At 40.5% G+C, this 23,091-nt stretch overlaps 1 protein-coding gene across 1 annotated transcript in view; it reads right to left on the bottom strand.

The window, feature by feature from the left end:
- Window positions 1–248: 248 nt before the first annotated feature.
- Window positions 249–23,091, bottom strand: part of ENOPH1 (enolase-phosphatase 1) — a 35,565-nt gene continuing 12,722 nt past the window's right edge. Inside the window, exons 2-6 of the mRNA XM_004324391.4 lie at window positions 12,585–12,686; window positions 10,942–11,144; window positions 8,777–8,909; window positions 6,708–6,831; window positions 249–1,359 (exon numbers count right to left, since the gene is read on the bottom strand). Coding sequence (XP_004324439.1) covers window positions 1,220–1,359; window positions 6,708–6,831; window positions 8,777–8,909; window positions 10,942–11,144; window positions 12,585–12,686 — 702 coding nt within the window. The 3' untranslated portion in view covers window positions 249–1,219. The remainder of the gene's footprint in view (window positions 1,360–6,707; window positions 6,832–8,776; window positions 8,910–10,941; window positions 11,145–12,584; window positions 12,687–23,091) is intronic.

Here is a 23,091-nt window from a genome sequence, read left to right as displayed (position 1 = left end):
AGCCACAACTACTGAGCCTGCGTTCTAGAGCCCTCGAGCCACAACTACTGAGCCCGCAAGCCACAACTACTGAAGCCCACGTGCTGCAACAAGAGAGGCCACAGCAATGTGAAGCCTGCACACCACAACAAAGAGTAGACCCCACTCACCACAACTAGAGAAAGCCCGCGCGCAGCAACGAAGACCCAACGCAGCCAAAAATAAATAAATACAATAAATAAATTTATTTAAAAAAAACAACAACTGAGCAAAGAAGAAAATGTTTTTATTAATTACCACATGAAATTGACATGACATCCTATTAGGCTGAACTAGGATAAATAATGCTGTTATAAAATTTACATTTCTCATATCCATTTCAGAGAAAACATTAGATATTAGGGCTCTTCTAGGTCTTATGGACAAATTTCAGCAAACCTTTTGTTTTTTAATAGTAAACAGCAGTTAACATATGTTCTCAAACTGTGCTAAGAAGTAGTTAGCAAGGTTAACTCTGAAATCTGTGATAAGTGGCAGGGTTAGGACTGTTTTGTTAAACATTAGGAAGCACATTTCTATTTTAGCTGTTACATTAGTGCATCTTTTTCACTGGTAAGGCAACTGCTTGCTGTGGGTACCACAACGATTAGCAAGTTTCTTAAGTAACAGATATATGATTAATCAAGACTCAAATGAGTTTCCTTTCCCAACTTTGCTCTCTTTTGGAGCAGAAACAAATAGCTTTCTCATTTGTAAATAGGGAAGGTTAATACCTTGAAATTCAGTTGCTGTAATCTTCTAACTCACAATTTAAAAGAGGAGTAGATTATTACTAGGAATGTCTTCGAAATACTTCTAGTTTTTAAAATAACCAGGCTTCTGAGTAACTTCTCAAACCTACCTTTCTATTTTGGTACATGACTTGATAAACATAACACATTTGACCTGTATAGTAGTAATTTCTTCTATCAACTATATTTCGCCCTCAATAATGGTTAGAGCTGTGGTTTCAAACAATTTCTACATATAAAGCATCATCTTTAAATAAGTTTCCTTTTCAATGAACTGAGATTCTTTTTCCCACTTACGTGCTTGTGAAAGGTAATTTGAACATACACACACATACCTTATGTATGTGTATGTATGTATTTTTTAAGTAAGTTACTTTTACCATTAGAATAAAACTAGACTACAGGGACAACTCTGTGAAGACAGTTTGGTCTTCCTTAGAACTCCTCCTCTAGGTTGAGGAAGGCAGGTACAGTTCACTGAAGGACGTGATGAGGCTGAAGTAAGTCTTCTCATCATCTGTTAACCCCGCATTGCCAGGTCTCACCACCACAGCTACGTGCACGTCAGCTTCCTCAGCAGCGCTGGCCTCTGCGAAAATCCAAATATGTGTCAGAAATGGCAGAATATGATGTTTGGGATTTGCTTCAAAATAATCAGAGGGATGTGGGAATGTAACAAATAAGTCTGGTCCAGATTTGGTAACTGTTGAAGCTAAAAGACAAGCACAGGGGGTGGACTTATTATACTTTTATATAATTTTTAATTTTTCCATAAAATTTTTTTTCAAATGCATAACTAACTGTACTGACAGACAAGGAGGGCAGTGTGTCCTAGACTTCTAAGCTTTATTAAGTACTTATGAATGCACAAAGACAGAGCCATGTCCACAGCTTTCTTCCATTCCCTCCCATCAGTCCTACAGAGAACTGAGCTGTTTCCCAAAGGACAGGCTGTCAGGAATAATACCAATTAAACAGATATGGGGCAAATGGAATCCCAGGATCTAATCAGGCTGAAATACCTACTCTCACACCTGGAGCCCAAACATGTCACAACCCTTGGCTAGACTGCCCATCTTTTTTGGCTGGCAAATTCCTACTCTTCAAAATTCAGCTCAAATATTCTATCTTCTAGAGCTACTACCATCTGTATTAGAACATCCTATGTGCTCCATTAACACCCTGTATTTAGTCCTATCAAGACAATATGATTTGACATGTTATTACCTGTTGTCTCTCTCCTCATTGGACTAAGCGTGTTTTAAGATCAGTGACTGCGTGGAAGTAAAAACAGGACTAGTCAAATGAAACTAAGTAAGCTATGTATTTGAGGGGATATCTCTAATATGTCTTGGGTTATGTACCCCTCCTCATTTTGTGTCCATCTGAAAGATAATAGCTAATACCTTGTATTAATTTAGCACCTACTATGTGCCAGGTACTATTCTAGGACCAGAGATATGCGAACAAAACAAAGTTCCTGCTTTCCTGGAACTTCCATTCCCATCTACATCTTCACAACAACCCTGAGGTCTCCATTCTACAGATGCAGAAACTGAGAGCTAGCAAGTGGTAGAGGTGAAATTTGAAATCGTGTGTCAGACTCTGTGGTCTGTGCTCTAGAACAAGGGTCAGCAAATTATGGCCCACCGCCTGTTTTTGTAAACATGGTCTTATTGGAACACAGTCACACCCACTCACTTATGTACTATCTGTGGCTTCTTCTGCATTACAAGGACCAGAGTTGAACAGCTACTACCTGGCCCTTTACAGCAGTGGTCCCCAACCTTTTTGGCACCAGGGACTGATTTCATGGACGACAATTTTTCCACGGACCGGGGTAGTGGTGGGGGACGGTTCAGGCGGTAATGCGAGCGACGGGGAGCGGCAGATGAAGCTTCCCTCGCTTGCCCGCCACTCACCTCCTGCTGTGCGGCCCGCATCCTAACAGGGGATTGGGGATCCCCTGCTTTACCGAACAATTTTGCCAACTCCTGCTCTAGAGCATTGCTGCTCTGAGTGTAGTCCCTGGACCAGCAGTGTGGAAATCACGTGGAAGCTTGTTACAAATACAGAATGTCAGGTTCCCCAATGTGCAACTACTGAATTAGGACCTGCAATTTAACAAATGACTCCTCTGCACAGATAGTAAGTTTTGATCAGAAATTTCAAGGAAGGAAAACTGGCAAGAGAGGAGGAATTGTAGGCAGACATAAAGTACATGTGCAAACAGTAGGAGAATGGGCACAGGACACAGGTCTGTGGTCACAGAGATGGGGCATACTTGGGCAGATAGAGCAAAACTGGGGAAGAATCTGAAACACATTCTTTGCAATTCAGATCTGGTGTAATAAGAAACCCCAGTAGTTTCTCAATCTGTGGAAAACAGCCAGAGCAACGGAATGCATTAATTAAAGGGCAGCAGTACTAAGAAAGAGTAAATGGGGCAGAGCTGTCTCTTCCACCTACCCACCTCCTATGAAAGGACTGTCACCTCCCAGAGCAAAAATAGTGCTCCAAAATCCCCACCTCTGGCAAATTCTGCAGATGCCATTCACTCCAGCAGCAAAGGCATTGCCTTCCACGCACCCCAAGTTCCCAGCCTGGCTGCCTCAAGCACAGTCCTCTGGACCAGCAACCCAGGATCTCAACCACGTTGAGTCATCACGATCCATGTGGGACTTACTAGTGGCCGTTCCACATTCAGCCTCTTACCAAGATCACCGTGGGGCAAGTTTTCGTCCTTAAGCATCTATTTGCTCTTTTCATATATTATTGAGACACTTATCTAATAATACTTGTTGACTTCAAACCCTGGACCTCTTTTTTCTTTCCCTCCAAAGGGAAAAGTCTTTCAGTTCTCTCTTCTATATTTGAGTATTATTTGGGATATCAACTTAGTCTTCCACTCTGCCTTGGCAGTGGAAGTCTGGACACGTGCTACTAAAACACAGGATCAGAGACAATAGAAAAGAGCAAGGCAGGTAGCCAGGTGCCTGGCCCTGTCCCAGCTACAGGTGAGCCCAGGTCTGGCCCTACTGCCTAAGCAGGAGCGGGGCTGGCAGGAGATGAACGGCAGGAATAAAACCTCCTTGCAGAGGACTCAAGGGAGAGACAACTTGGAGATTATCTCTAGTCTCTAAAGAGAATAGGAATAATTTCTGGGACTGCAACCTAAGGATATGGCTTAAGTGAAAAGAGAAAGACTTGAAATTATGATGTACTTTGATGGCAACTAGAAAAAAAATGTGGCTAAAGACAAGAATATGAAGAAACTATAAGTGGTCTTCGGGCAGGGGTTACAATTATTAGCGGTAACCAAAAAGCAGGGAATAAGGCGAGAGTCTGGGGATCACAGGTTGAATCATGCATTCAATCCCAGAATGCTTGGGACAGGCTGACTTTGTGGGGAGCTCCAGCCACAAAGCAGATCTCTAATTCTAAGCCTGCAGACACTCACCGATCAAAATCCTAGCGGAATTAAATATAGGGCAAACCATGGATTTTCATCTCCAACAGCCCTGTTTACGTGAATGACTAAAGAAAAGCAATTCACAGGTTAAACCAGCTAAACTCACCAGAAAGAGACCTATTTCCTTTGCATAAGGAGCAAAACAAAGCAAGAGGTCTTTAAATTATCATTCCTCACACCTTTATCTACACAGATAGTAAAGTGACCTCCCCAGCCCACCACTCAAAGCCCCAAAAAGCCATTCAAGGAAGAGGGTAAAATGTAGCTTTGAATCAGTAAATGGTTTATACACAGAAATATGACAGGCAAACATTTACAGTACGCTGACAGTTCAAAGCAGAGGCCAGGTGAAATGGCTATTGGTACATAGGTGTAGCCTGGCCAGCTGGTTACACAGTGAACCTTGAAGCTGTGTGTCCACGCGTCTGTCTCTCACCTTCAGTGCAGTTAAGACACGCAAATGCAAAGCCTTCCAGGATGCAGAAAAATAAGATGACAGTTTGTAGAACCTTGCACTTTGAGGCTGACCCAAACCAGGACGTGTAGCAGGGGCAGGTCTCCGCTAAATCTACTGAGCTTTCAAAATTCCAAACAACAAATGGCTGTGATTTGCTACCATCTCCCTAGATCAAAAATTCCAGTCTAGATTCACCAAGGATTGAAATTTAACAAAGATGTTAGCAGTTACTGAATGTCAACTGTACGTCAGGTAAAATTAAGCCTGTCTACCACTCTTTCTCTGGAACACACATTATGACTTCTTGAAGACATTAGATGACCTATGCTGGTTAAGATATTTTTTTTAAACTGCTTCACAAATTAGTATATATTTGTTTATATGCCTACAGATTGTACCTAACATGATAAACCAAAGCAGCAGACAAAGAATATATTCACCCACGCTAGCAGAGATAAGATGCCTTTGCCAGCAGCCTGGGTTTGCCTTTGGGCGATATCTCTGAAAAGTCCCAGTGAGTGGGAGTGACTCTAGTTCTGCGACAACGAACAGAAGGGCTGGAGGGAGGAATGTCAACTACAGACTGCCGAAGCTGCTTCCACGGGGCCCAGGAGTCCCTCGGAGCCACCAGATAGGAGAGTGCCCCTGCCCTCCGCTCCTTTTCCCTACTTCCCTTCTTGAGCCTGGTGAAATAGATGTAGTGTATCAGAGCAGCTGCACTGTACATAAAGCCCTGTACTATGGGTAAACGAAGGGTAAAACTTATGATCCAAGATGAATGGAAGAAACACAAAAATGTAAAATTATCCTCCAACACAAGTGCAATTACAAATACACCAAAGTAGGACTCCGAGAGATGCACAGACTCTAAGGAAAATGACCACAAGATCAAAGGCTGCAGCCAGCAGGGGGAGTCTGGGAAAGCCTCGCCAGCCAGGGGCAGGGACCCCCCACCTCCCCCAGCACCCCCCGACCTCTTCGCCTGCTGCTGCTTGCTTCCGTCTTCACTACCGGTTCCTTCTGTAACTCTCTGGAGGACTCATATTTTCATACAGATAGATGCTTGAGCGTATGCTTTACGTTTGGTCAAAACTGCTCTTGAGGGCTTCCCTGGTGGCGCAGTGGTTGAGAGCCTGCCTGCCGATGCAGGGGACACCAGTTCGTGCCCCGGTCCGGGAAGATCCCACATGCCGCGGAGCGGCTGGGCCCGTGAGCCATGGCCGCTGAGCCTGCGCATCCGGAGCCTGTGCTCCGCAACGGGAGAGGCCGCAACAGTGAGAGGCCCGCGTACCGCAAAAAAACCTGCTCTTGAAATCACTTAAATTGCCGATACTGTACAGTATGTGCTGTTTCTTACATTCACTCCTTACAGTGATAATGCATGTGCTAATGCACTGTATATCATATAAAGAGGGCCATGCTGGGTAAAAAAGATGCCAATTTTTAAACATGAGATCCGTGTGCAGTGAGGCTGAGGTTACAACATGAGGGGCGCCCAGGGCCTGAGCCCATCTGAGGGAAGGGAGAAATGAGGTTCCTCCTCGCTGAGGGGCAGTGCTCATCAGCCAGCAGGAAAATGAGGCAAAATCGCTCCAACTACAGACTTCTCTCTCTCTCTCTCTCACTTTTTTTTGCTGAGGGTGTATAGCTGATCTCACTGCTGTTAAGTACATTTGATGCAGGTCCCCTGTGACTTGACTGTGCTGGACTGGCCACACACCCACCCTCATACTCCTGGCTGCATGCTCCTTCCCACCCTTACCGCTGGGTGCCTGTTATCTCCCCATTTCATGTTAAAAGGAGAAAAATTCATCTTTCCAATGCCACTTCCCCCAAGGATGGGTAGATGGAGAGGGAGGTGGGTTGGCTGTTTCACTGTTTTCTTTTATAAACCTGCTTCATTTTCCAGGGCTACCCACATAAACTTTCTTTACGAAGGCAAAGCGTGTGCAGTGCCAGGCTCGGCTCCCACCCTGGAGTGTACAGTGCAAGAAGTCAGATTACTCACCTCGGGTAACGTCCGTCAGAAACAAGATGTTGTTGGTTGAGCACCCAATGCTGCTGGCAATCTTTCGATAACTCTCACTCTCCACTTTGTGTCCAATCTTGGTATCAAAGTGACCATCCACAAGCTGGACACAGAGAAGGGGAAAGAACGATGCTACTAACACACATGCAACCCAGCCCCTCTGTCTCTCATCCCTTTTCTCTGAACTACTCGACAATCATAGTGACTTCATCCACTCAACAAATATTCCCTGTAAGTCTACTTCATAGAGAATTTTATGGAAGCTACAAAAAGTAAATATAAACTAAGGTTTTATAGAAATAAACATTTGGAAAAAGAAAACTACCAATTCAATGTATATAAGATTATTTAATAATCTTGGCCTTCTTCCATTAGCATTAATTTTGTATCCAAAATCTTTTAAAATATATATGCCCTACTTCCTATCCTTAAAACACTATATTCACTCAAACTACTTGTTAGACTGGGTTTCACCCGATGAAAGGTTCTCAACATTGTCCTTTTGATCCCAGAATGACCAGATTTCTCTAACCTGCCTAATTAGTAAGCTATTACTTTACTTTCAAGAAACCTTCATTTTCTAATTAAAACATTTTTAAATTCTACCCAAGAGCTCATATATACCCTTGACATCTTAGAAATAATTGGGGTCAAATATATAACTTACTAATTTAACCAACAGTCATTAAAATAAGTTCACATTTAGGATCAGCTATTATGATGTGATCTTTCGAATATTTTCAGAACTTTTCACAAACTAAAAATAAGCCTAACAAAGATAAATTAAGGTAATATTAATATTGTGATTTTTAAAGTTAATAATTGTTTTGCATATTTTATTTCTCTCTGAAGTCTGCCTCACACTAAGCAAGTGTAGAATAAAGTTTTATTACTGAACTCGGAGGGTAATTACTGTGTCCTGTCTACTATCACCTTATTGTCTATTTCATCAGAGAGAGCAGAAAAGAAGCTTATATCTGTATTCAGAGGAGAATAGTTAACAAGCAATTAAAGGGTTTTACTACTGATTTAATATTTGACTTAGAACTAAGATGAAAAGCAGGAAAGTAAGATGAGACTATGACAATCTCCAAAGTCAAAGTGTTCTCTGCACATGGTAGAGGGTCAATAAATATTTATTTAAAAAAAATAGTTGGCTGAGTAAACTACTGTGAATCACTAATTTCAGCCTATATTCAGTTAGTCAGCATTTCTTTTTAAAGTCCTAAATGTAGTCCCTTTTTCCAATGACTACCCTGTCTTCCAGGGGACGTAGGGACTGTGGGACAGAAAAGCTAGCAAGACTTTTCTCAGGTACAAGGAATGTTAATAGGAGGCCTTAAGTAATCACTGTGTAATAACATGCCCAGTTCTCTTACAGAAGAATGCTGAATCTGCTAAAATAAAATCTGTCTCTCTCCAAAGTACCAGAAACAAATGAATCCACCATGTAGTCTCCTGCATTCAAGAAGTCTGTGTGCCCTTTTGTGAGGGATAGTGGCATGTGCCACTCTTTTACATCTTACCTAATACTTTAAACAACCAAAAGAAGCCATTAGTTTCCTTTGCTTTGGGTTGATGATTTTCTAATACTGACAAGATAGCTGATTTACAAGCTAGCTTAGGTCTTATTTATCTGTGAGATATATATATATATATATATATATATATATATATATAGTTCTAATACTACTGTCATCAGAATCACTTAGGGTAGATATTTGAAAATGCAGATTCCCAACCGTAGCCCAGACTTTCTGATATAGATTTGCCAGGAAACAGGGCCCAGGGATCTACATTTTTAACAAACTCCCCAGGTGATCCTTATGCACAGCAAAGTTTAAGAACCCCTGATGCAAAGATTGGTACCACAGCTACACTTCACCCTTCCACAATGTATTCCCCAGTTTTTCCACTTCTTTTTTACAACCTGCATAGCATATGTAAATGCAATTATCTGAATGCTGCTTAGCTTATAACTTTAGCACTCACATTCACTGTTTTATGCTTTGATGGTGTCAAAAAAACAAAGTAATCGGGTAACCTACCTCAAGAATATCTCCCTCTGTAGAATGCCCAAATAACAGTTTCTGTGCCTCTACACTCCCTGAAGAATAGATATACACCTTCATTCCAGCCTCTCTCCATTTCCTGACTGCTGGAACCACATCTTCAAAGAACCTAGAGGGAAGACCACCAAGTTGAAATGAAGGAACATGTTATCCAGCCAAATGGAAACCAGTCAAATAGCTGCCACAAGTTTCTCTATTTGTGTCCAAATGGTGGCCAGGAAAAGCACCTCCATGAGACTGTGAACTCCTGCAGATCTAATAAGCGTTCCCCCAGAGTTCCAGGGTCACAGTAGATTAGAAGCAGTAATTTAGGTCGAGGGGAGAAGAGTTTTTGACAGACAGCCACACTAAGGACAGTAAAAAGTGATTACAGAAAAAGAGATAAAATAAGAAAGGAATTTTTTTTAATTGAAGTATAGTTAATTTACAATGTTGTGTTAGTTTCTGGTATACAGGAAAGTGATTCAGTCATATATATATATATATATATATATACTTTTTCAGATTCTTTTCCATTATAGTTTATCACAAGATACTGAATACAGTTCCCTGAGAAAGGGATTTTTTGAATTGCCAAGAAATTCAAAAAAGCAAACAACAATAGTAGTGTACTATTGTGTGCCTTTGATATAATTCATGACGAGAAAAGGTTCAATTATGTCCAGCGTGCCTTAAGAGAGCATGGAAATGCTTTTAGAAAGATCTACACCCAAACAATTAAAAAAATGTTTGGAGGCTCAAAGCTATTAATCTTTGATTAGCTAGAAAACAGAACTACGTTTCTTGAGAACTAAGAAAACCTTAGGTTTTACTATACAGGAAAAAAATTATGTAACAAAGCAGTTAACAGACATGTACCATTTCACATTAGCTAATCAGCAAGATTCCTGACAGTCTTGTTCACCAACTCTACAGTGGACAACATCACAGGAGATGGGTGAAAAGAGAAGTACAAGCAACTTGGGATGTGGAACCAGTCATCTATAAAAGATTAACTGGAAAATGTCAGAGAAGTCTTCTACTGGATGAAACAACATTGAACAAAATGAAGAAAAGGGATTAGCTACTAGTTCAAAACAAGCAGTAACTGTTACTTTGTATGTTACTTTGCACTCAGAGACAGGATTAGTCCATGTTGAATTTGCAGATTGTTATTGCTCCAAAGCAGGGCTTAGAAGTCAAAGATGATTTATTTCAAGTCCTTGGTTTTATAATTAAGGAACTAAAACCAGGAGAAGGACGGGCTAACTCCTGTGAGCATCATCTCCTGACTCCAATACTTTGAGTGTTTTACCAAGTGAACTAACTGATATTTATTTCCACATCACTGGCTTATCCTGAAATTCTAAAGCATCCTTAAAAGGTGGAAGCCCCTTGTAAAGTACGTAAGGAATGGCATCTCAGTTGACAGAAAAACAAAAGAAATATAGGCAGCTAGTAACAGTCTTGGATCTTAGGGTTTACATCAGGCAATGCCCTGAAATCCTTAGTGGCAGCAACTTATTAAGATTTCTTAATATAGCAACATAGGACTCACGGGTCTCCTTCGGCAGGAGTGCTCTTAGGAACCCCACAATCAAGACTCCGAGGTCTGGAAGTTGCTGTAAGAGCACAGAACAGAGTGGCACTGCTGACACTGAGTAACCCCACAGTGACGGGGTGCATAATTTTATAGCATTCTTACTTCTCTAACAGAGCAGAAAGCAGGTAATCTAACTTTCAATCCTGGGAAGCAGCCCAACAGTGCTGTCACTCATACACTAAGGATCAGATATGACTTAGTTCAAGGAAGTTGCCATTTTCTAAGAAGCTGTTTTTTTTGTGTGTGGGTTTTTTTTTTTCCTTTTTTAATTGGAGTATAGTTGATTTACATCTAGGAAGCTGTTTTAGACTTGAGTTAAAAGTCTCCAACCATCACACAAAGCCAGACATGGGCCTGGGGGATTTATCTGGGTGAAATGCTTTATCCCAGCTTTGAAAAAACAAAACAAAATAACTCACTCACTTGTTGGAATAAAAAGAATGTTGATTTTATCTACTTGGCAAATCATGCAACTTACACTGGAGAAAGAGGACTAGTGGAAAATGTATTTGCTTTGGTGGCTAGTGAAGTGTTTAGAGTCACTTGAGGAGTTACATACTCTGCTTTCATGCTCCCAGCTTTGAATGCCGCCCTCCACATGTGGCCCTGCAGCTGTTTCAGCGCCGTGGTCTTCCGGTCCAGAGACATCTGCCAGCACACGTTATCTACCACGGCCTGGATCATCCGCTGCAGGTCATCCGCCCCATTCCCGGATGCTGCTGGGATCGGAACCGCCCCATCCAGGTGGGAGTCCTCTTCAGCCTTTAAATCATAAACAACACAAAATTTGTTTCTTACTCATTTTTAAAAAGATGCCTTAAATGATACCTGAAAACTAGCAGACCAACTTTCTCCAACCACCATTAGCACCGAGCCGTGTTAAAATTAAAGTATCCTACGCTTTGGGACTGATATAAATGATTCCTAAAAAAAACTGGATTATAATTAATAAATTTACCTTTCCTGTATCACTAAAGCTGAAACTTAAACCAAGAGGTATGTTGTGTGTGAGAAAAGAGATAGCACAAAATGATAAAATGTTATAATAAGACCTGGTTTGTTGACTCACTTACTAGGATCAACAAACCAGAACTTCAATTAAATCAGATCATTTTCTCTGCACTATAACTAACTGAGGAAGAAATAAAGAAAATCTCAGTGAAATTAGTTTATGCCTGGAATTCAATGAAAAGAAACTAGTGAAACAATGTCTGGGGTTGGTTTACATTCAGTCTCCTGCCATCTCCCACATCTTGCAAAACCTTAATAGCTATTTAGAAGCTGTTTAGCCTATGACAATGCATATGTACAATCCCTAAAGACTCAATGATTTATTTATATGCTACAATGAGGGATTATGTATGTTTCAACAACAAGAGTTGAGACAACAAAAAAAGGTAAAGAAGGGAGTGTTTCAGACTAACCCTGAGTTATCTAGAAAATTCAACAAACCCAAATGCCCCATGCCTCAAAGGATGTGACTCTCTTTCCAATCCTAACTTCTAACATTATAGAATTTACAGAAAGCCTTCCACATTGTCCAATGTAGAAAATTAACTCAGAAAAGCCAGAGAGTTAGCTCTGCATAGCATGTAAGACCTTTGCCAATGAAGCAATTTTAATAAGAAAAACAACAGATCGGGAGTTCCACAGCACACGATGTGGAAGGAGAAAGACTGAAAACTGGGGAGGGATCAAAGTAGAACAAAGTACATGTAACGAAGGCGAAGGCAGGTATGAAGGCTGGGCTGAATGTGAGCTGGGGAGAGAGGTATGTGAGGGCCCAGGAACTCTGTGGAGGGGCAGCAGGGGCTCATGCCATGAGGAGAAAAGAGTGGAGAATGAGGTGATGAGGTGTTATCACTTGGAGACATTAATGAAAAATGTGATCAGATGGCACAAGACCCTTTTGCATTCCACCCAGAAATGACTTAGTTTTATAAATACATGATATTTTATGCAACTGAAATAGCTCCAGAAAGAGGCAATTGTAGAGACAACAAACTGCCACTGATGTCATTATATCTGGCGTTTTAATTAGGTACTGTGAATTCCTAAGCAGGCAAGTCACTACAACGTCCGTGCCCTGTGAATCCAGAGCACTTATTTTAAAATATGCTCAGAGAATATTCTAAGTCTTTAGGCATCCTCAGTTCTAACACCCTTGGGAATGTAGAAGCAATGGAATAGAAATATCCCAACCTGTTTCCTCAAAAGATTGATATCCTGCTGGCACTCCTCTTCTTCCCAATGTGTCTGCAGATACTCTTTAACATTTTCTTTGATGTAAGGAAATAAAATGTCCTGGATAAAAGTGCAAAAGAAAACAACAAGAATTAGCTTTAGTGGTTTGCATGAGATCAAGTTCTTCAACAATCTCACCTTAGCTAATTCTAGCAAATAAGACAATGAAAATTTCATTGAAAATATGAAAATTGGTGCTCCGGATATAGGAGTCAGACGGAGACTGAGAAACAAATGAACTAGATCGAGAGTCAGCACCTACAGCCTGTGGGCTAAATCCAATCTTCTCCCATTTTTGTAAATGAAGTTTTATTGGAATGTGTCCACACTCATTTGTTTACAGGGTGTCTATGGCCACTTTGGGGCCACAATGCAGAGCTGAGTACTTGTAACCAAGACCATATAGCCCTCAAAGTCTCAACATGTAGTATTCAGTCCTTTACAGAAAAAGTTTGCTGACTCAAACCAGATGGCTAGACTATACATCCTTGAGGGTAGGGATCAAGTATACCCTGCTCACAGCTACATCCCCATTGCACACCACAGTACTTGGGACATGCACATAACTCAAATATCTTGTGACAGAATGATGTCCACGTATGACAAATGTTTTTGTTGTTGTTGTTGTTTTAATTAATTAATTTCTTTATTTTTGGCTGTGTTGGGTCTTCGCTGCTGCGTGTGGGCTTTCTCTAGTTGAGGTGACCGGGGGCTACTCTTCGTTGCAGTGTGCAGGCTTCTCATTCTGGTGGTTTCTCTTGCTGCGGAGCACGGGCTCTAGGTACACAGGCTTCAGTAGTTGTGGCATGCGGGCTCAGTAGTTGTGGCTCACAGGATCTAGAGCACAGGCTCAGTAGTTGTAGCACATGGGCTTCGTTGCTTAGCGGCATGTGGGATCTTCCTGGACCAGGGCTCAAACCCGTGTCCCCTGCATTAGCAGGTGGATTCTTAACCACTGAGCCACCAGGGAAGTCCACAAATGTTTTAAAAAAACACCTGATCATGATGATTCTTTCTTGGAAATCAGAATACCTACAGAATTACCCTATGTATTCTGATGTGCAAAACAATTCAGAAATAAATAACCTGTCAGTAATCCATGCATTGGGAACATGATTTTTCTTAGGTCAAAATTTTTACATCTACTTGCAATTGTAGTGTATGTATCTTTTCAAATCCAATTTGACACATTCAGGAAAATATTAGTGTCTACTATATACTAAGATATGCTACTGCAGCATGGAGAAGGGGATTGAAAAGATAAACAAGTCACAATCCCTTTTCTCAATAAGCTTCTGAAGAATCTAGTGGGGGGATGGAAGGTAAACAGAGAATTGTAACATGGTGCAATGGGTGAGACAAAGTATGAGCAGAATGCTGCACAGATCCAGGGTGTAATGGCCCTGCAACAGTCTTAGCAATAGTCAGTCTGAAAAAACAGAAAATAAATATATGCTCTGAATAGAGACAACAGGTACACAATTCAGAGAAGGACTTACATTTTAAGGGAAAGTCTATAATCAAGTGGAATCCAAGAAGTCTGTTTATTTAAATTGATTCACTCATTTATTTATTTAAATATGCACCAAGCGCCCAGTACAAGGCAGGCCTTTGTGGCAAGGGCTGAGGATATAATTGTGCGCAAAACCCATACGTGATCCCTAATCTCAAGGAGCCAAGTAGCAGAAACAGACATTAAAGTTAAGGTGGTACTTTAATAAATGGTACAGACGAGAGGTACACAGTACTACTAGGGCATAATAGGAAAGTTTGACCTAGTGAGGGAGGTCAGGGAAGCCTTCGCTGGAGAAGTGACAACAGAACTGAGATCTAAAGCAATGATTCTGAAAGTGAGATTCAGGACCCCTGAGGTCCTGAGACCGTTTTAGAAGGCTCCACGAGGTCAAACTATTTTCAAAAAAATACTAAGATGTTATTTGCCTTTTTCACTTTCATTCTTTCAGGAGTGTACAATAGTTTTCCAGAGGCTACACAGGTGTGATATCACAACAGACCCAATGCAGATATGAGAATGCAGCCATCTTCCTAGCCCGTTTATAAAATGTAAAACAATGTCTAAAACAGTCTTCTAACCATGTTTTCCAAAACAAACAAAATATTCTTCATAAAAATATATTATTTATTAAAGTTAACAAATTAATAGGGTTTATTGTTTAAAATGAATAAATATTTTTAAATTTCTCAGTTTTAATTGCTAACATGGTAAATGTTGATCAATATAACCCACACAGGGCTTTCCTGGTAGCACAGTGGTTAACAACCTGCCTGCCAATGCAGGGGACACGGGTTCGAGCCCTGGTCCAGGAAGATACCACATGCGGTGGAGCAACTAAGCCTGCGCGCCACGACTACTGAGCCTGCACTCTAGGGCCCACGAGCCACAACTACTGAGCTCACGTGCCACAATTACTGAAGCCCTCATGCCTAGAGCCTGAGCTCCGCAACAAGAGAAGCCACTGAAATGAGAAGCCTGCACACTGCAACAAAGAGTAGCCCCCGCTCACCGCAATTAGAGAAAGCCTGTGTGCAGCGACGAAGACCCAACACAGCCATAAATAAATAAATAAATTTATTTTAAAAAATATATATATACACATATATGTATATGTGTGTGTGTGTATATATATATATATATATATATATATATATATATGTATATATAAAACCCACATAAACAAAAGTTCTTTGGGTCCTCAGAAATTTTTAAGCATGTAAAGGAATCCTGAGAATAAGAAGTCTGAGAACCACCAAAGGTGGATAGGACTAACCTGGAGAAGACTAGAGGAGAGAATGTTACACACAGAGAGAACAGTGTGGGTAGGGAAAGACTCCCGTAGTGTGCAAAAGGCCCTGGAGACAAGCAATCCTCTTCCCTGCAGAGAGGGCTCACTAAATGTAAAAATAAGAATGGGCTCCAATTCACTAAGCGCCAGCATGTGCTACTGCAGGGTCATTTGTGCCAAACGGCACACCCAGTTTCTTCTGATTAGTACTAACCAGTAGCAGCCCACCACCCAGCTTTGTGCTGAAAACCACTGATCTGTGTCTTCTCACTCTCTTCCCTTTCCACTTCCTCCTTATTACAAGCTTCTGCACCATGAGATTTTCTTAACTACTGCTACAATAGAGTGAACAAGGGCAAAAAAAGAAAGAAGCTGGCAGAGGAGAGGGGGTGGGGGGGAAGGGCAAAGTAGGTGAAGAGGTACAAACTTCCAGTTATAAAATAAATAAGGCATAGGGATGCAATGTACAGCATAGGGAATATAGTCAATAATACTGTAATAACTTTGTATGGTGACAGATGGAATCTAGACTTATCCTTATTTTGTAGTGTATAAAAATATCAAATCACTATGTTGTATACCTGAAACTAATTTAATATTGTAAGTCAGCGATTCTTCAATTAAAAAAAAAAAGAGGAAGCTGGCAGAAAACTTTTTATTTTATTTCCTGCTAACAGGCCTGGGGGATGACATGGTTAGGACATAGTTAATAGATCATTATGAATAAAACCATGTTTTTTAGTGTGCATAGAATTTCCCTGACTGGAACAAAGGCTTGGCTCCATAATTAGAATTTTTTTAACACTTCAGAAGACCCAATTCTAAGTTCAACTTAAATTGCACTCCCAAAGGAAAATATACAACACAAGAAAGTTATTTGGGATTTTTTTTAAATGGTAGGACTGAAGTGTTTACCTCTCTTCACAATACGTTTTTCAAATTTCACCTGCCCCAGTAAAAATAAAGAAGCCATTCGGGATTCCCTGGTGGCGCAGTGGTTGAGAGCCCGCCTGCTAATGCAGGGGACACCGATTCGTGCCCCGGTCTGGGAAGATCCCACATGCCGCGGGGAGGCTGGGCCCGTGGGCCATGGCCGCTGAGCCTGCGTGTCCGGAGCCTGTGCTCCGCAACGGGAGAGGCCACAACAGTGAGAGGCCCACGTACCGCAAAAAAAAAAAAAGAAGCCATTCAATTTTGCTTGTTCTCATGGTGCATTCCAGTAAGTAATGGATCACTCAGCAGATTCAGAACAGTGTGATCAGACAAAATTTTCAGCATACTTGACACAAAAGCTTTATTTAAGCTCCATAAAATCTCATTTTTGATCTTAAAGAAGGAAAATGAAGAGCCAAGATTGACAGCTTTCCTTTTCTGCAAGAGATTCCTTTTACTGGGCTGATATACTTCTGATTTTCTTGAAATACTCGGTTTTCTCAGCATGCCCCTCCTCATTCCTTGCTTTCTCCCACTTAGCATCTCTCCTGCACTCATGCACTGTGGGAAACCCGCCCCCACTTGAGAGTGCTATCTGAGAAGATGCAGCAGAACCGAAGGCGCACATACACAGCACTTCTTCTCCTAGGCAGACACACATGTGCAGAGAAGAAAGTAAAAAAAAAGTTTACTGTCCCACTGGGTATGCTGCAAAATAACCGGAAACAACCTAAATCGTCATCAGCTAGAGAATAAACGGGTATATTCATACTCTAAAACATTACATAGCAGTTAAAAATGAATGTACTAAAATTGTATTTATCAACATGAATATAAACTCTAACATATGAATAAAAGTCTAATACAAAATGGGATGTGCTAAGGGACTCGGTTATAGCTGTAATGTTCTATTTCTTTAAGATCTGAAACAAACATAATATGAAGGTTTAATTAGCTTTGTGGTCGGTGCATAGTCATTACATTAATCTTTATCCTTGCTTGTTTTAAATGGGTTACAATTAAAAAACAAACAAGCCACCTTTGATCCCTCGTCCTACACCTTTCTCATTTGGTCCTTCTCCAGCGCCCAGCCTCCATTACTCCCCAACTCCTAAGCAACTGGAATATTCCCCAGGGAAAACTTTTGGTCAGATTCAGGGCCACCCAGTAACTGAAGAGCTGAAGTACTCAAAAAATTTCTAAACGCATGCAGTGCTGTATTATTTACTTTGTGCTTCACAAAGTTGAATTTCCTATATCCAGCTTTACTGGTACCAAGAACAATTCATGAAGAACCTGTTAATCCTGAGAGCCCAGGTCCTTAATCTCTGTGGGAGAGCAGATAAAGAGTACAGACTACAGGCAGCATGCCAGGCTGGGGTCCTACCTCTGGCTTTTACTAGCTGTGTTCAAGTAACTTATCCTCTTTGAGCCTGTTTTCTCATCTGCTAAACGGCAATGACAATACCAAGCAAAGTCACTGCAGTCATTAGAGATAATCAGATGAAAGCACCCAGTACCTTACCACTAATTATATACTCCAGCACAAACATTTAAACTGGGCAAGGATCACCTTTACCCCAATTTGATGATAAATAATTGCAGAGAAGTCCCCAGAGATAAATCACAAAGACAACCAACTCATTCATTCAACATTTACTGAGGACCTATTGAGTGCCAGACATTTCTGATAACAGAGTTATAAACCAGAGACCCTCTCCTCAGAGAACTCACAGAAATAAAAGGTCAAGATTTCAAACAATTCTAAACTTTTAGGAAAAGCTTTAGAAATTAGAAATTACTTTAGAACTCCTGGTCATCCAATTTGCCTCTTTCCTCTATCCATAAAACTCCCCTCTGCACTAATACACAAAGGCAGGCAATGAAGCTTGAACTTAGTATAACTGGAATTGGCATGCTAGCAGATCGAACAGTCTATTTTAGTGCAAAAGTGTTACTGCATAACATAAAAGTACATGGGGCAAATAACTAAATTCTGAAGATTTTATCCATCCTTTAAACATACTTATTGAGCATCTATCATGCAAAAAAAAAATGCCTTCAAGTTGCTTATTTTTAAAAGCCAATAATTATATCATAGCCTGATATGTACTACGATACCAGGTAAGAATGCTCTAAAAATAGACTTTTTAAAGTTAGTACTTATTGCCCAAACCTGCCCATTGAAAATTTTCAGGCTTTAAAATTAATTCCAGAAATAACTGTGATGATAAATACTTTAACTTCAGTTATAGTTACAATCCATTTATAGATAATTTCAGAATTCTATAGTATGTAAAAATGCTACAATAAACCCAGGATTCTATAAGCATGTAAATATTTTTAGTTCACCAGTCACCTATGGGGTTGTTACAGTTGTACATATAACAAAAGGCTACAGAACTAAATGAGAGTACTTGTCTTTCAGAGGACTATGATTAAATTCCACTAAATGTTAGATGGGATACTCTGCAAGCAGAAATTTATTATTCTACACAGCTCAACGACAGCATTCTGAAAAAGCTCCATTAGGGCTACAATATTTCTGACGATCTAATTAAAGAAGTTGCCTCATAAATGTTCAGAAGTCCAAATATGGAGTTGCTTTATGGTCAAGTGGCTGTTTTAATGAAAATGTCATAGAATCAATAAAAATAAAATTGTTGCTATAATATTTACTCAAATCTCCTTTGAAGAAAATGGGTAATAAAAAAGTAATGGGTAATACTACTGCTATTTAAAGAAACTATTTTAAAAGGCTTCCAAAGGAACCACACAGTGCAAATGATTTATAGTATTTGAGAACTTAATATTTTTCCAGCCAGAAAATTAAACAACACAAAGGCAATATTGGTGGGCTATTATTTCTGTATTAATCTCAGAGGATAAAAAGCAAAGGAACAGACTTCCCTGGTGGCACAGTAGTTAAGAATCCGCCTGCCAATGCAGGGGACATGGGTTCAATCCCTGGTCCGGAAAGATCCCACATGCCACGGAGCAACAAAGCCGGTGAGCCGCCAACTACTGAGCCCACGCACCACAACTACTGAAGCCCGTGTGCCTAGAGCCTGTGCTCCACAACAAGAGAAGCCACCGCAATGGCCCGTGCTCGCCGCAACTAGAGAAAGCCCGCACGCAGGAGCGAAGACCCAACACAGCCAAAAATTATTTTTTTTAAAAAGCAAAGGAAAATCAAGTAGCTTGATGGACCTTAAGAACAAATCACAATTCTTGGGACTTCCCTGGTGGTGCAGTGGTTAAGACTCCATGCTCCTGATTCAGGGCATCCAGGTTCGATCCCAGGTTGGGGAACTAAGATCCCACGTACCACAACTAAGCCCACACGCCGCAACGAAGACCCAGCGCAGCCAAAATTAATTAATTAATTAATTAAAAAAAAAAAACAAATCACATTCTCTAAATAAAAAATAGAGCATAATCGTATTTTCGGAAATGTCTAACAGATAAAATCTAAGAGAATATGGACATAAAAGTTTACAAAGGTTTTCTCTGGGTCATGAGATACCTAGGGGAAAACCCCCTCCCCCCCCTTTTTTTTGACATATTTATTTCTACAATGAAAGTGTATAGTCTTTTTTTTTTAAGATTTTTAAAAAATTTTTATTGGAGTGTAGTTGATTTACAGTGTTGTGTTAGTTTCTCCTGTACAGCAAAGTGAATCAGTTATACATATACATATAACCACTTTTTTTTAGATTCTTTTCCCATATAGGTCATTACAGAGTATTGAGTAGAGTCCCCTGTGTTATACAATAGGTCCTTATTAGTTATCTACTTTATGTATAGTAGTGTGTATATGTCAATCTCAATCTCGTAATTTATCCCTTCCCCACCTTCCCCCGCTGGTAACCATAAGTTTGTTTTCTACATCTGTAACTCTATTTCTGTTTTGTAAATAAGTTCATTTGTATCATTTTTTAGATTCCACATATAAGTGATAATTATATGATGTCTTTCTCTTTCTGACATACTTCACTTAGTATAATCATCTCCAGGTCCATCCATGTTGCTGCAAATGGCATTATTTCTTCTTTTTTATGGCTGGGTAATATTCTATTGCATATATATACCACATCTTCTTTATCCATTCACCTGTTGCTGGACATTTAGGTTGCTTCCATGTCTTGGCTATTGTAAACAGTGCTGCTATGAACACTGGGGTGCATGTATCTTTTCGAAATAGAGCTTCCTGCGGATATATGCCCAGGAGTGGGATTACTGGATCATATGGTAGTTCTATTTTTAGTTTTTTAAGGAACCTCCATACTGTTCTCTATAATGGTTATACCAATTTACATTCCCACCATCAGTGTAAGGAGGGTTCCCTTTTCTCCACACCCTCTCTAACATTTATTGTTTGTAGACTTCTTTTTTTTTCTTTTTCTTGGCTGTGCCACACAGCACGTGGGATCTTAGTTCCCCGACCAGGGATCGAACCCATCCCCCCTGCAGTGGAAGCGCAGGGTCCTAACCACTGGACTGCCAGGGAATGCCCTGTAGACTTTTTGATGATGGCCATTCTGACTGGTGTGAGGTGATACCTCATTGTAGCTCTGATTTGCATTTCTCTGATAATTAGTGATGCTGAGCATCTTTTCATGTGCTTTTTTTGGCCATCTATATGTCTTCTTTGGAGAAATGTCCATTTAGATCTTCTGCCCATTTTTTGATTGGGTTGTTTTTTGTTTCTTCTTTTTTTGACATAGAGCTGCATGAGCTGTTTGTATATTTTGGAGATTAATCCCCTGTTGGTAGCTTCATTTGCAAATATTTTCTCCCATTCTGTGGGTTGTTTTTTCATTTTGTTTATGGTTTCCTTTGCTGTGCAGAAGCTTTTACGTTTAATCAGTATAGTCTTTTCTTAAATTGAGATATAACTGACATATAACACTATATTAGTCTCAGGTGTACAACATATTGGTTCAATATTTGTATGTATTGTGAAATGATCACAATAAGTCTAGTTGACATCAATCACGACACAGTTAAAACAAAGTTTTTCTCTTGTGATGAGAACTTTTAAGATTAACTCTCTTCGCAACCTTCAGATATACAATACAGTATCATTAACTCTAGTCACTGCGTCACATATTACATCTCCGTGACTTATTTGTTTCATAACCGGAAATCTGTACCTGCTTGAACACTTCTAACAATGGAAAATTTACTACTTCTTGGAGTGGCTCATGCCATCCATCAGAGTGCTTCAGCAGTTGTGGTATTAGAATTACTCCTTAAATATCCTTCCTGAAGACCATACTAGGAGCTACCAAAAAGAAGTTTCGGTGCTCTGGCTGCTACAAAGGGCCACAGGGGCTCAGAAATTATAACTTTGCTGTCCCTATTTTCAAGCGGTAAGCAGAGACATAGCCGTTCCCCTTTGAAAGCTGAAGCGTTTAAGGAATGAACATTAGATTTCATCATCTGCATTCAAAAAGAATAAAATGTGTTGCTCATAAGACAAGTGTCTTCTAAATCACATTAAGAAGATTAAACTGTAATTTGGGCTTCCCTGGTGGCGCAGTGGTTGAGAGTCCGCCTGCCGATGCAGGGGACACGGGTTCGTGCCCCGGTCTGGGAAGATCCCACATGCCGCGGAGAGGCTGGGACCGTGAGCCATGGCCGCTGAGCCTGCGCGTCCGGAGCCTGTGCTCCGCAACGGGAGAGGCCACAACAGTGAGAGGCCCGCGTACCACAATTAAAAAAAAAAAAAGATTAAACTGTAATTCAAGAAAGATAAACTATAATCTAATTAATTGCAATGAATCACATCTCACAAAGGAAGGTTATCATTACAAGGGGCTAGTAGTTGGCATAAGGTTTTAAAAAGAAGCACAGAGACAGAAAGAATATCAGTATCTCATGAGCTGCAGAGAGGGAACCCTGACTGGCTCTAGGATGGAGTCCAAGTCCCTATGAGCAGAGAAGACAGGGAAGAAACTGACATTTACTTCCTTGAATCCACCTGTCATCTCTGCAAGGTGACCCCTTTGAATAGATGAAGAAGTTGTGGCTCAAAAAGGTTTCACTCTATACTGAATAGGGTCAACTTCAGAAAATATATATGTAGAACACATATACTGGGACAAAATACACTAAACTGCTGAGCAATTACCGAATGGTTAAGATATGGTGATCTCTATTTTCCTTTTTATATGTTCGTCTTCCAGACTGCATCTTAGTCTATTGTACTTTTTTAATCATGATGCTATTTAATAGAAGAGGCTGATCTGAAAAATCAAAAATCTAAAATCCAATCAAATAAATGTATGTGGTTTGCCCATGGAAAAAAAAAGGAGATCTCTTTAAAGTTCTTATTTATCACTCATATTGTTTAAAAATAATTAAACTTGAAAAAAGCACCTCTTTTTTGGCACGCGGGCCTCTCACTGTTGTGGCCTCTCGCGTGGCGGAGCACAGGCTCCGGACGCGCAGGCTCAGCGGCCATGGCTCACGGGCCCAGCCGCTCCGCGGCATGTGGGATCTTCCCGGACCGGGGCACGAACCCGTGTCCCCTACATCGGCAGGCGGACTCTCAACCACTGCGCCACCAGGGAAGCCCAAAAGCACCTCTTAAATAGTGTTGTATTAGTTTCTTATGGCTGCTGTAACAAATGACTTCAAACTGTGAGGCTGAAAACAACAGATAAACATCACAGATAAACAGATAAACATAAACAGATAAACATTCTCTTGCAGTTCTGGGG

This window comes from Tursiops truncatus, chromosome 5 (genome assembly GCF_011762595.2).
Source record: "Tursiops truncatus isolate mTurTru1 chromosome 5, mTurTru1.mat.Y, whole genome shotgun sequence".
Taxonomy (NCBI): domain Eukaryota; kingdom Metazoa; phylum Chordata; class Mammalia; order Artiodactyla; family Delphinidae; genus Tursiops; species Tursiops truncatus.
The sequence above is the reverse complement of the archived record's forward strand: the minus strand, read 5'-3'. Positions and strand labels throughout refer to the sequence as shown.